Genomic DNA, 13,177 nt, shown 5'->3' with positions numbered 1-13,177 from the left:
GAGGAGGGAGCCGTTCTGGCATGTATAGGGTCGCATTTGAAGAATTTGGGAGTAGCCTAGCAAGGAAGTCTCTCCTGCCTACAACTATCCCTGCTCAATAATTGGCTGCAGTTCTTTGAGGCAGCCTAAACTGGATGTAACTTGAAGTCATATAAGTAAAGGGACCCCTGACCATTAGGTCCAGTCGTGGCCGACTCTGGGGTTGTGGCGCTCATCTCGCTTAATTGGCTAAGGGAGCCGGCGTTTGTCCGCAGACAGCTTCCGGGTCATGCGGCCAGCATGACAGCCTCTTCTGGCAAACTAGAGCAGTGTATGGAAACGCCGTTTACCTTCCTGCCGCAGCTGTACCTATTAGATTATCTACTTGCACTTTGATGTCCTTTCAAACTGCTTGGTTGGCAGGAGCAGGGACCGAGCAACGGGAGCTCATCCCATCACGGGGATTCAAACTGCCGACTTTCTGGTTGGCAAGTTCTAGGCTCAGTGGTTTAGACCACAGCACCACCCGCGTCCCTTAACTTATAACTTAAGTCATATAGTAACTGTGTAATAAAGCTCAGCCCCAGAGGGCGGCTGCTTCTGCCGGCTGATTCAGCAGGGATGGTTTAGGACTCTCTGATCCGAGCTAGAAGCACTTTCTTGTGCAAAGGCGTCTCCCAGAAGGGAGGAAATTACATCACTAGCCACAGGCTAGCGCTGAATGTCGGGGTGGCCGAGCGAGTGCTGCAAAATAAACCCGCGGAGGGTGCAAGTATCTCTTTCAAAATGGGCAGAGCAAGGGAGAGGCTGTGTCTTCTCATAGGTCGTCCTGCTAGGACACTGTCCCTAAAAGTCTTTTAATTGCTCCATCACCTGCCTGGTTCAAAATGGAGAAGAGAACAGAAATGGCACAAGGGATTGGAGGAAATGCTCTTGGGGAGATGGGGACGAAAATGGGGTTTTTAGGGTCAGTTGGGCTGGGAATAAGAAACGTCCCTATTTTCATCGAAGGAAACTTGGAGGACGTGTAAATGTGTTCAGAACTTGCTGGCCAGGGGACGCGGGTGGCGTGGGTTAAACCACAGAGCCTAGGACTTGCCGATCAGAAGGTCGGCGGTTCGAATCCCCGCGACGGGGTGAGCTCCCGTTGCTCAGTCCCTGCTCCTGCCAACCTAGCAGTTCGAAATCACACCAGTGCAAGTAGATAAATAGGTACCGTTCCAGCGGGAAGGTAAACGGCATTTCCGTGCGCTGCTCTGGTTCGCCGGAAGCGGCTTAGTCATGCTGGCCACATGACCAGCTGTACGCCGGCTCCCTTGGCCAGTAAAGCGAGATGAGCGCCACAAGCCCAGAGTCGGCCACGACTGGACCTAATGGTCAGGGGTCCCTTTACCTTCACCTACTGCAAGAAAGGGGTGGAATAACTTGTCTCTCTTTCTCCACGCAAAGTCTCTGTGTTATTAAACCTCTGGTGGCTTTTTACCATATGTGGTGGAAAGGTGGAGAAATTAAGAAAATCTGGGAAATGATATATAAAGAGTTGAAGAAAATGTTTAAATTATCATTTGTAAAAATAAAACCAGAAGCATTTCTGTTAGGGATTGTAGGAAAAGACCTGCCAAGGAAAATAAAGAACTTATTCATGTATGCGACAACGGCGGTGAGAGTTTTAATAGCACAAGGATGGAAGAATGAGGAAATCCCAAGTAAAGAACTGCGGCAAGAAAAACTGACGGACTATGCAGAATTGGCGAAATTGACATGATGTAAACGCGCAACCTGAAGCGTCTGTAACCCGAGGTATGACTGTACTTAAAAAAACGAACAAAATGAATTAGACTCCATGGCAGGCTTTGAATAAACATACACAAATTTATTGATGGTTGACATAATAGATAGATAAGGATCTTTACAATTTTACACTATGCAGAGAATAACGTGTTGGAAAATTAGAGAGAGGAGCTGAGGGAAGTCTCAGGGTGAGGTTTTCTTCTAGGGAGGGGGGAGCGGGGAAAATGAAGATGATATGTTGTGATAATTTGTTATGTAAAATTCTCAATAGAACTATTTTTTAAAAAATTAAAAATAAAAATAAACCTCTGGTGGCACCCCCTCTCCTTAGTCATCCTTCGTGTGAGTTTGGTCTGTGGGTTTGCAAGGGCGCAATTCTTTTTTCATGCACGACGACACCCGAGCGAGCGGAAACGCAAGCGTCTCAAAAGTCCCAGCTAACCACAGGTCTCCACCCTCGCCTCTCTGAAGGAAGCGCCGACTTGAGTCATTTGCTTTCGGTCTGCCAGTGGTGGGATCCAGCGGCCCCACAAGCCTCTCTCTCTCTTTCTCTCTCTCTCCCCATCTCTGCACCCTTCACGCGGCGGATCATGGCCGAACAAGAAAGCCTGGAGTTTGGGAAGGCTGATTTTGTCCTCCTAGACCAGGTCACCATGGAAGACTTCATGGAGAACCTGAAGCTGAGGTAACTACCTGGAAGTCCCGAGGGTTGCGAAAGATGGCGGGGCCGGGGGTCACTTGTGTGGGGCCTGTGGGACTCACCGCCTCAGGATATGGCTAGGGAGGGTCGCTGGCAAGAGACTGAAGAGGAGACTCAGGAAGAGAGTGGCTGGATCAGGTCCAAGGCTGGCTTCCCATTTCCCAGGGTGGCCAGCCACAGCCATTTAGCTGCGACTGCTGTGCTGCAGGCGGGTCAGGCTAGATGACCACTGCTGTCCCCTCCAGCTCCACAGCTCTTTGATTTCCCACAGCTGACGGGTAATCTACCTCTCCTTTAAATCAGAACCAGTGAAGGCGGTGAAGGTCCTGTGTGAGTGCCTGGAGGCGGTTGGAGGATGGATGGCGGCTAACAGATTGAGGTTGAATCCTGACAAGACAGAAGTACTGTTTTTGGGGGACAGGAGGCGGGCAGGTGTGGAGGATTCCGTGGTCCTGAATGGGGCAACTGTGCCCCTTGAAGGACCAGGTACGCAGCCTAGGACTCATTCTGGACCCACAGCTGTCCATGGAGGCACAGGCCGATTCTGTGTCCAGGGCAGCTGTCTACCAGCTCCATCTGGTACACAGGATGAGACCCTCCCTGCCCGCAGACTGGCTCGCCAGAGTGGTGCATGCTCTGGTTATCTCCCGCTTGAACTACTGCAATGCACTCTACGTGGGGCTACCTTTGAAGGTGAGCTGGAAACTACAACTAATCCAGAATGCGGCAGCCAGACTGGTGACTGGGAATGGCCGCCAAGACCTATAACACCAGTCCTGAAAGACCTACATTGGCTCCCAGTACGTTTCCGAGCACAATTCAGAGTGTTGGTGTTGACCTTTCAAGCCCTAAACGGCCTCGGCCTAGTATACCTGAAGGAGCGTCTCCACCCCCATCGTTCTGCCTGGACACTGAGGTCCAGCTCTGAGGGCCTTCTGGCGGTTCCCTCCCTGCGAGAAGTGAGGTTACAGGGAACCAGGCAGACGGCCTTCTCGGTGGTGGCTCCTGCCCTGTGAAACACCCTCCCTTCAGATGTGAAGGAAATAAGCAGCTATCCTATCTTTAAAAGACATCTGAATATTGAATGCTGTATTGTTTTTAACACTTGATTGGGAGCCACCCAGAGTGGCTGGAGAGACTCAGCCAGATGGGCGGGGTATAAATAATAAATGATGATGATGATGATGATGATGATGATGATGATGATGTTTTATCAAATACTCCATCTTTCCTGCAATGAGCTCAGCGTGTGCTATGAGGTTCTGCCAGCCTCCCCCCATTTTATCTTCACAACAACCTGGCGAGGTAAGCCTGGCAGAGAGATGATGACTGGCCCAAGGCTGGCTGCTGAACTTCAAGTAGGGATCTGAACCCTGGTTCAGATTTAGTGCCGTCATCACTTCCGAATCTAAATATGATTTCCATATAGCTACCATCATTGCTACCAGACACTGAAAGGACAGCCCACACGTTTGTCACTTAGGGGCCTCGTATTTACGGGACCGCCTCTCCTGGTCTGCCCCGCAGAGGACCTTAAGGTCCATGAATAATCATAGTTTAGGGGTCCCGGGCCCTAAGGAAGTCAGACTATCCTCCGCCAGGGCCTTCTCAGTGGTGGCTCCGACCTGGTAGAATGCTCTGTCCCATGAGACCAGGGCCCTGCAGAATTTAGCTTCCTTCTGCAGGGCCTGTAAGACAGAGCTATTCCACCTGGCATTCAATTTGAACTTAGCCTGATATTTTATTCCCCTTCCTTTCCCCTTTTTATGAAGATCACCCACTCTGAGACCACACAGCTAATTCTCCCCTGACCTCCTCACTGGCCCAAGTGGGACTAATTTAGCCAGCTAGCCCTGGGGATCATCTAATGTTTATTGGATAGATTTCCCCCCTAAACTGAGTTTTGAATTCTGAATTTATTGATATTCACGTTTTATACTGTATTTTATGCTGGGTTTTTTTGTTGCACCAATTAAGTGTTTTAAATTTGTTGTTAGCCGCCCTGAGCCTGGTTTTCTGAACCGGGAAGGGCGGGGTATAAATAAAAAATTATTATTATTATTATTATTTGTCTCATATTCTTTCAAGTCACCTGAGCCGGTGGCTGTTGCCACATCTTGTGAAAGTGAGTTCCAAAGGTTAATGGTGCAGTATACCTGAAGGAGCGTCTCCACCCCCATCGTTCTGCCCCCAGACGCTGAGGTCCAGCGCCGAGGGCCTTCTGGCGGTTCCCTCATTGCGAGAAGCAAAGCTACAGGGAACCAGGCAGAGGGCCTTCTCGGTGGTGGCGCCCGCCCTGTGGAACGCCCTTCCAGCAGATGTCAAAGTGATAAATAACTCCCTGACATTCAGAAGACATCTTAAGGCAGCCCTGTTCAGGGAAGTTTTTAATGTATGATATTTTACTGTATTTTTGGAAGCTGCCCAGAGTGGCTGGGGAAACCCAGCCAGATGGGCGGGGTACAAATAATAAATTATTATTATTATTATTATTTGGGTGCCAAAGAAGGAATGCCTGCTGCACACACACAGGTGGTGGCGGTGACTTCAGGTTCCCAAACGAAACTGGCGACAAAAAGCGAGGCAGAAATAGAAAGAAACTGGGTAGGAACTGAAGAGGTTTGGACACAGAGCAGACCTTCCCTGTCACACGTGATATTGCTGAGCAGCTTGTGGAAATGAGAAAATCAAAGCAGAGTCGGTGGAGGAAGACTGGGAGAAATTTAAAGATTACCTGCAGAAGCACTGTAAAATTAAGGAATGTTGAAATGACGTTTGATTGAAAATAAGTGGTACTGGTAAAGAGATGCTTAAGAAAATGTAAATAGGGATTGATAATTGGAAATGGATATTTATAATAATAGGTTAATATATGGAGTAAGGATAAATGTTAGAGGGTAAGGATTTGCTGAATTTAATATTTGAATTGGAATGCAAAATGGGAGGTGTGAGGAGGTCAAGAAACTAGTGAAGAAAATATAAGATTTGAAAATATTAATCTTTTTTGTTTTTAGCCCTGAACTTTGGTATTTTTCTTTGTCTTTACTCTTCTTTATTTTTCTTTTCTTTCTTCTATCAACTGTTTTTTCTACTGTGTATTTTTTATTTTGTTTTGCTTTTGTAGTTTAAATGTTGGAATTGGTTTTTATTGTTTGTGAAACATTAATAAATATCATTTAAAAAAAAGAAAAAGAAATTCAAAGCAGTTTGCCGCTTCTCTCCCTCCCTGGTCAGAAGACGGAAGGAGCGATGGATGAAAAGGCAGAGGAAGATTGGAGGCTGGTTGGCTTTTTGAGTGGGTGGAAGCAAAGGCTTTGCGGTTGGGAATTCAGGACTTTGCGTGACAGAGTGAGAAGCCGTGATGGCTTAAGGGTTTGCGTGAAGGTTCTGGCGTTTTCGTGGCAATTGGAGACTGTACTGTCAGCATCCTTAGTCATTTAGTCGTGTCCGACTCTTTGTGACCCCCTGGACCAGAGCACGCCAGGCCCTCCTGTCTTCCACTGCCTCCCGCAGTTTGGTCAGACTCATTCTGGTAGCTTCGAGAACACTGTCCCACCATCTCGTTCTCTGTCGTCCCCTTCTCCTTGTGCCCTCCATCTTTCCCAACATCAGGGTCTTTTCCAGGGAGTCTTCTCTTCTCATGAGGTGGCCAAAGTCTTGGAGCCTCAGCTTCAGGATCTGTCCTTCCAGTGAGCACTCAGGGCTGATTTCCTTCAGAATGGAGAGGTTGGATCTTCTTGCAGTCCATGGGACTCTCAAGTGTCTCCTCCAGCACCATAATTCAAAAGCATCAATTCTTCGGCGATCAGCCTTCTTTATGGTCCAGCTCTCACTTCCATACATCACGACTGGGAAAACCAGAGTTTTAACTAGCAAACTGCAACTCTCAGAATTCTTTAGGGAAAGCCATGGCAATTTAACGTGGCCCTAGCCACTCTGGGCAGCTTCCAACAGATATAAAAAAGGTAACAAAACATTAAATATTACAAAACATCCCTATGCAGGGCTGCCTTCAGATGTCTTCTAAAGGTTGCAAACTTCCTTATCTCCTTGTCTTGGGGGTCGCATAACCGTCCAACATTTCTCCAATGAAAATAGGGACATCCTAAGGAAAAGTGGGACATTGCCGGATAAAATCAGAACACGGGACAGCTTCTGTAAATCCGGGACTGTCCCTGGAAAATAGGGACACTTGGAGGGTCTTGCATTTGGAAGCAACAAAACTTCTGAATACGAGTTTCTGGAAATCACATGACGGGCGAGTTCTCTTGCATTCAAATGCTGCTTGCGGGTTTCCCATGATATCTCTACCCCCATCATTCTGCCCGGACACTGAGGTCCAGCCCCGAGGGCCTTCTGGCGGTTCCCTCATTGCAAGAAGTGAGGTTACAGGGAACCAGACAGAGGGCCTTCTCGGTGGTGGCGCCCGCCCTGTGGAACGCCCTCCCAGCAGATGTCAAGGAAATAAGCAGCTATCTTATATTTATATTTATTTTATTTTTAAAATATTTTTTATTAGGGATTTCAACATAACAATTTATCAAAAATACTGGTACATCATCCACATTCCCCCCCATTTTCCCCCTCCCCTCTAAAAAATAAAAATAAACCACCCACCCACCCCCAGACTTCCCTCAGCTCCTCTCTCTGATTTCTCAGCACGTTATTCTCTGCATGTTATAACATTGTAAAGATCCTTAATCTATCTATCTATCTATCTATCTATCTATCTATCTATCTATCTATCTATCTATGTTACCAATAAAAAGTTTGTGTATGTTTATTCAAAATCTGCCAAGGAGTCCAGTTCATTTTGTTGTTTCTTTAATTACGTTGTGAAAGGTTCCCATTCTTCTTTAAAGTCACAGTTGCCCTTATCACGCAGTTCGTGTGTCAGTTTCCACCAGTTCTGCGTAATCCATCCGTTTCTCTTGCCACAGTTCTTTGGTCGGGATTTCCTCGTTCTTCCATCCTTGTGCTATCAAGACTCTTGCCGCCATTGTCGCGTGCATAAAAAATGTTTTCCAGTTTCCTTGGCAGGTCTTTTCCTACAATCCCTCACGAAAATGCTTCAGGCTTTCTTTACAAATGTCAATTGGAACATTTTCTTCAACTCATTGTTTATCATTTCCCTTTTTTAAAAAAAATCTTACTACAGTCCCACCACATAGGGTAAAAAGTCCCTTCTTTTTCCTTCCATTTCCAGCATATATTTGAAGCAGTTTTAGACATTCTTCCTATCTGCACTGGTGTCATTCTCCTTATGTTCTTATGTCCTTATTTTCTTGCTGCCTGGCTCACACAGCTGTGGGACGCACATGTTGGCCACATTAGCACATCTGAGCCTGGCTGTGGCAGCTTGTGTCCTTGTTTTTATTGCACAACGGTTGTGTACGCCGGAGAAGGGGCATCGTTCTAAGGCAGAGCATCAGTCCTTGCATTGCAGGAGGCGGCTGAGGCGAAGATGGTTCTGCCCATCTTCTGTCCTCCAACCCGGCCTCTGTGGTTAGTCCCCCTTCCTCTTCTCGGTTTGACGCACCCTGGGAGTTTCCTGCAAGCTGCCGTTCCTCCTCTGTTTACAGGAAGGCGTTGGTTTCTCAACTTCAGAGCAGACTTTTGCCCTTGACAGACAGGGGAGCAGACTTTTGTTTCTGTAGCCCCTGCAGGCAGCTAGTGCCCAGGGGCGCCCAGCGGGCAGAGGCAGGGCAAAGGGACCCATTGTAGGTGGCGCTGTGTTGGGGGCGGACAGAGGAAAGGCAGGGATTGGCCACTTCCGGTCTGTCACTCTTTGGCAGGTGGGATCCAGTTGCATTCTTGCAAATTCAGCTTGCAGAATTATAGCGGGTTTGGCACTCTCTGGGGGCACGGCCAGTGCCAGATTTACATATAAGCTAAACAAGCTATAGCTTAGGGCTCTACTGTCTTGGAGGCCCCCAAAAAAATTTAAAGGGGAAAAAACTGGATGTACATTTCCCAAATATAAGAGAAATACAGTGGTATCTCGGGTTACATACGCTTCAGGTTACAGACTCTGCTAACCCAGAAATATTGCTTCAGGTTAAGAACTTTGCTTCAGGATGAGAACAGAAACTGTGCTCCGGCGGCGCGGCAGCAGCAGGAGGCCCCATTAGCTAAAGTGGTGCTTCAGGTTAAGAACAGTTTCAGGTTAAGAACGGACCTCGAGAACGAATTAAGTATTTAACCCGAGGTACCACTATACTGTATTTTTCTGTGTATAAGACTATATCCCCCCCCCCCATTTTTTTTTAGTTTAAAATTGGGGGTTGTCTTATACACGGAATGTTGCAATTAATTATTTCTTAATTTTGGGCTCAAATAACAGGGGTCATCTCATACATGGGGGCGTCTTATGCAGGAGAAAATACGGGAGATGTTAGTGGGTTACTAGACCCAGAGGCCGCCTCAGCCTCCCCTGACCCAACCGGTACTGGAGCAGCTGTAAGTGATGGCCCAGCTGGAGGCAACGAGGTCATCCCCGCATCTGGAGCCAGGGCAGGATCAGGCCCCTGACTCGGCACAGCTGGTGCTTGTTGCAGGGGAACCTGTGCAGACTGGGACTCTTCAGGATCAGGCCCCAGACTTGGTTCAGATGATGCCCGAGGCAAAGGATCCGGTGCAGACTGGGACTCCTCTGGTTCCGAGTCCGAGCCCCAGTCCCAGGCCATCACAAAACCTCCTTTGTTGACCACCAGCATTATGCTTTCCATTTTTAAGTTGGGAAGAGAGTGGTTGCTTTGGAAGACGATAATCAGGCATGCCCTCCTAACTGTGCTCCTCTGGCTTCTCCAAGGTTCGAGAAAGGGAGGATCTACACGTACATTGGCGAGGTGGTGGTCTCCGTGAACCCCTATAAGCAAACGGCGCTTTACGGGAAAGATGTGATTGAGCAGTATCGTGGCCGCGAGCTCTACGAGAGGCCGCCCCACCTCTTCGCAGTGGCCGACGCAGCTTACAAGGCCATGAAGCGCCGGGCAAAGGACACTTGCATTGTCATATCAGGTATGGCAGGGGAGAGGGCTCTTGGTGCTCAAATCCTCTTTGTGGGTTCCTCCATATAAACTGTTATAAGAAAAAACTGAAAAAATTCCTTCCAGTAGCACCTTAAAGACCAACTAAGTTAGTTCTTGGTATGAGCTTTCGTGTGCATGCACACTTCTTCAGATACACTGAAACAGAAGTTGCCAGATCCTTCTATATAGTGAGAAGGTGGATTCTTATCCCATTATACATGACTAAGCCATTTCTCACCTTCTCACCCCTTGCCTTTTCCTGTAAGACCCATTGCAGTCGTTAAGAGTCGTCAACAGGCTCATCTCAGCTATCTGCCAATCTCCCATTCCCACCACCCTTCTGAGTAATACCCCTCCCCACCTTCTCACTATATAGAAGGATCTGGCAACTTCTGTTTCAGTGTATCTGAAGAAGTGTGCATGCACACGAAAGCTCATACCAAGAACTAACTTAGTTGGTCTTTAAGGTGCTACTGGAAGGAATTTTTTTATTTTGACTATGGCAGACCAACACGGCTACCTATCTGTAAGAAAAAACTGCTCCTCTTCCCTTATGGGGTACCCAAGAGCCTGTATAGAGTCCGTACGTAGGTTCTCTGTCAGTAGGAGAAAATAACAGAGGCCAACCAGAGAATATTGAGAAGCAAAGCGACCAGAAATCAGGTCTTATCTTATAGATCTCCACTGGGATCATGTCTTCTCCTGGAGCTTTATTAGCTAGTTGGCTAATACAATAAGCTCTGCTTATAGAGATGGGAGACATAGAGGCATACCAAAAAACCAATGTGTTTGCATTGGGGGATGTTCTGAAGTAGAGGACCTTATGCATTATATCTTGCACTGTCCGTTATATAATGATGCAAGGAAAAGATTTTTGGTACCTATAATGACAGGGTCCCCTGGCCAGAACCCCCTTGATATGATGTTATATCTCCTTGCAGACACAGATAAGTATGTGACCTGGAGGGTAGCACTTTTTGCAACTGCCGCTAGGAAAATTAGAGCAAATTATATAGCCAAGGTAGCCATTAACTGTAAAGGAGATGAATTTATTTGATCCTATCTATCTACCTCAGGCTATGCTCTATCTTTGTCACCAAACTCTGAGTATAAATTGCACACTGTATTAATTGATATTGTTTTTAACATTAGTGACCATGTGATGATTTTAGCTTATGAATTTTATTGTTTAATGTTTTTATTTGTACATTGGGGTACTTTTATAGCTTTGTTTAGAGTATGTAATGTTTTAATAATAATAAATGTTTTAAGTCTTTTTTTACCAATTCAGTATATTTTCTTTTAATTGTCAAGTAATTCTGTGTACATTGCGGCAGCCTTTGGCTATGTGCAATAAAACTGACTGAGACTGAGACTGAGAAGCAAAGCGGCTTGTAAGCCTAATCCTCCATTAAACTGTTGCAACAGGGTGTTCACACCCCCACACCCCCACACAGAAGGGAGGAGGAACCCAGAACAAAGGTGTGCAAGCCCTTATATAGATTTTTGAAATTGCCACCCTGTAGCTCAAGCCCACTGAGCCTAGGACTTGCTGATCAGAAGGTCGGCGGTTCGAATCCCCGCGACGGGGTGAGCTCCCGTTACTCGGTCCCTGCTCCTGCCAACCTAGCAGTTCGAAAGCACCTCAAAGTGCAAGTAGATAAATAGGTACCGCTCCGGTGGGAAGGTAAACGGTGTTTCTGTGCTCTGCTCTGGTTTGCCAGAAGTGGCTTAGTCATGCTGGCCACATGACGTGGAAGCTGTACGCCGGCTCCCTTGGCCAGTACAGCGAGATGAGCGCCGCAAACCCAGAGTCGGCCACGACTGGACCTAGCGGTCAGGGGTCTCTTTACCTATCTCAATATCACCCCCAAATACATCACAGAAGTGGCGGTCTACAGCAGAATCCTGTCTGGCACGAAGCCTGTTAATGGGTTTACCTGGACAGGCTGGCTATTCTTTTGTGATGATAAATACTTAATTCCTGAGTCCAGGTCACAGGCTCACCCTGTTCATACACAAATGTGCCCTTAAGGCAGGATTTATGAGCACAGAGACAATGGGGAGGCTTTTTCCCATTTCCATCCAAACTGCAGAGGAATATTTGAGGTCACTGAAAGAGTCAAAATGGCTTTAGGACTGTTTTCCTGTACTGTTTTCCGACGTGTGGTTATATATGCATATATGTGTTTGCCTGGTACATTTATGAACAATTATTTTATATCTTAGGGCAGGGGTCTGCAACCCGCGGCTTCGGAGCCGCATGTGGCTCTTTTACACCTTTGCTGCGGCTCCGGGGCGGATACTAGCGAGGGGAGGAGGCGCATTGTGCGCCCCGACACTCCCCACTGTGGCGGGCGCTGTACTGGCTGTGACATCGCATGGGGGCGGTGCGTGTGTTAGTCATGCACCGCCCCAACGTCACCTTCCCGCCCGCTGTCAGATCGCGGCTCTGGAGATATATTTGTTTTAAATGTCGCAATGGTTTTGCGGCTCCCAGGTTTTTTTTCTTTGGAAACGGGTCCAAGTGGCTCTTTTTGTCTTAAAGGTTGCAGATCCCTGTCTTAGGGCGACCTTACAATTCTCATAACAATAACAAAACCATCACATCGCCACCCTGCAGTCTGAAGTGGGACCTGTCCTTATCCCTATTGATGGAGAAAGCATCCACCAGCTCCACTGCTTTCCTCAACGTCTTGTTCTACTTCTTCTTCTTTTATATTTTGAAAGTTGTTTGTCTCTTTGTCTATTCTCTATGCTTTATTAAAAAAAAATATTAACAATTTCAACATAACAATTTCATTATTCCCCCTCCCCAACAAACCCTCCCCCCAGACATCCCTCAGCTCCTCTCTCTGATTTCTCAAGTCATGTTATTCTCTGCATATTGTAAAATTGTATACATCCTTGTATTATCTATCTGCTATATTAACCCTCAATAAATTTGTGTATGTTTATTCAAAACCTGCCAAGGAGTACAGTTCATTTTGTTGTTTCTTTCAGTACTTTGTGGAAAGGTCCCCATTCTTCTTTAAAGTCACAGTTGTCCTTGTCACGTCGTTTGTGTGTCAGTTTCGCCGGTTCTGCATAGTTCATTAGTTTCTCTTGACACTGTTCTTTTGTCGGGGTTTCCTCATTCTTCCATCCTCATGTTATCAAGACTCTTGCCGCTGCTGTAGCATACATAAATAAGTTATTTATTTTCCTTGGCAGGTCTTGTCCGACAATCCCTAACAAAAATGCTTCTGGTTGTTTTTTTTTTTTACAAATGTCATTTTAAACATTTTCTTCAACTCATTGTATATCATTTCCAATTTTTTTAAAATTTCTCTACATTCCCAAATGTCTTGTTCTTCTTTATAGGGGAAAGCGGTGCTGGAAAGACAGAGGCGAGCAAGTATATTATGCAGTATATTGCGGCTATCACAAACCCCACCCAGAGGGCAGAGGTGGAAAGGTAAGCGACTTTGTGGGTGCTCTTCCTGAAATTGTAGTCTAGAGTGTGTGGTTGTTTTTGGCTACTAGCCAGAGCAACAACTCGTAACGAAAGTGTGGAGGCTCCACATCTGGAAGCAGTCTGTCCCCAAGTACCTGTGTTAACGGAGAAATCTGAGGGCTCCCTTTGACAAAAAAACAAGGACACCAGCCAGGAATACCAGAGCAAAACAGCAGCCAG

General features: G+C 46.7%; 1 protein-coding gene across 2 annotated transcripts in view; it reads left to right on the top strand.

Annotated features, from left to right (window-relative positions):
• Positions 1-2,225: 2,225 nt before the first annotated feature.
• MYO1G (myosin IG) overlaps positions 2,226-13,177 on the top strand; it is an 88,724-nt gene continuing 77,772 nt past the window's right edge. Inside the window, exons 1-3 of one of the 2 annotated variants that reach the window (XM_083466692.1) lie at positions 2,226-2,455; positions 9,282-9,490; positions 12,865-12,958. In XM_083466692.1, the coding sequence (XP_083322818.1) occupies positions 2,361-2,455; positions 9,282-9,490; positions 12,865-12,958 (398 nt within the window). In that variant the 5' untranslated portion in view covers positions 2,226-2,360. Of the gene's footprint in view, positions 2,456-8,060; positions 8,266-9,281; positions 9,491-12,864; positions 12,959-13,177 lie in introns of those variants that run through there. The other variant, XM_083466693.1, reaches the window with a different exon arrangement.

Source organism: Podarcis liolepis (genome assembly GCF_965112155.1).
Source record: "Podarcis liolepis genome assembly, chromosome: 12".
Classification (NCBI taxonomy): Eukaryota; Metazoa; Chordata; class Lepidosauria; order Squamata; family Lacertidae; genus Podarcis; species Podarcis liolepis.
This window is presented reverse-complemented; position numbering and strand designations above follow the sequence as displayed.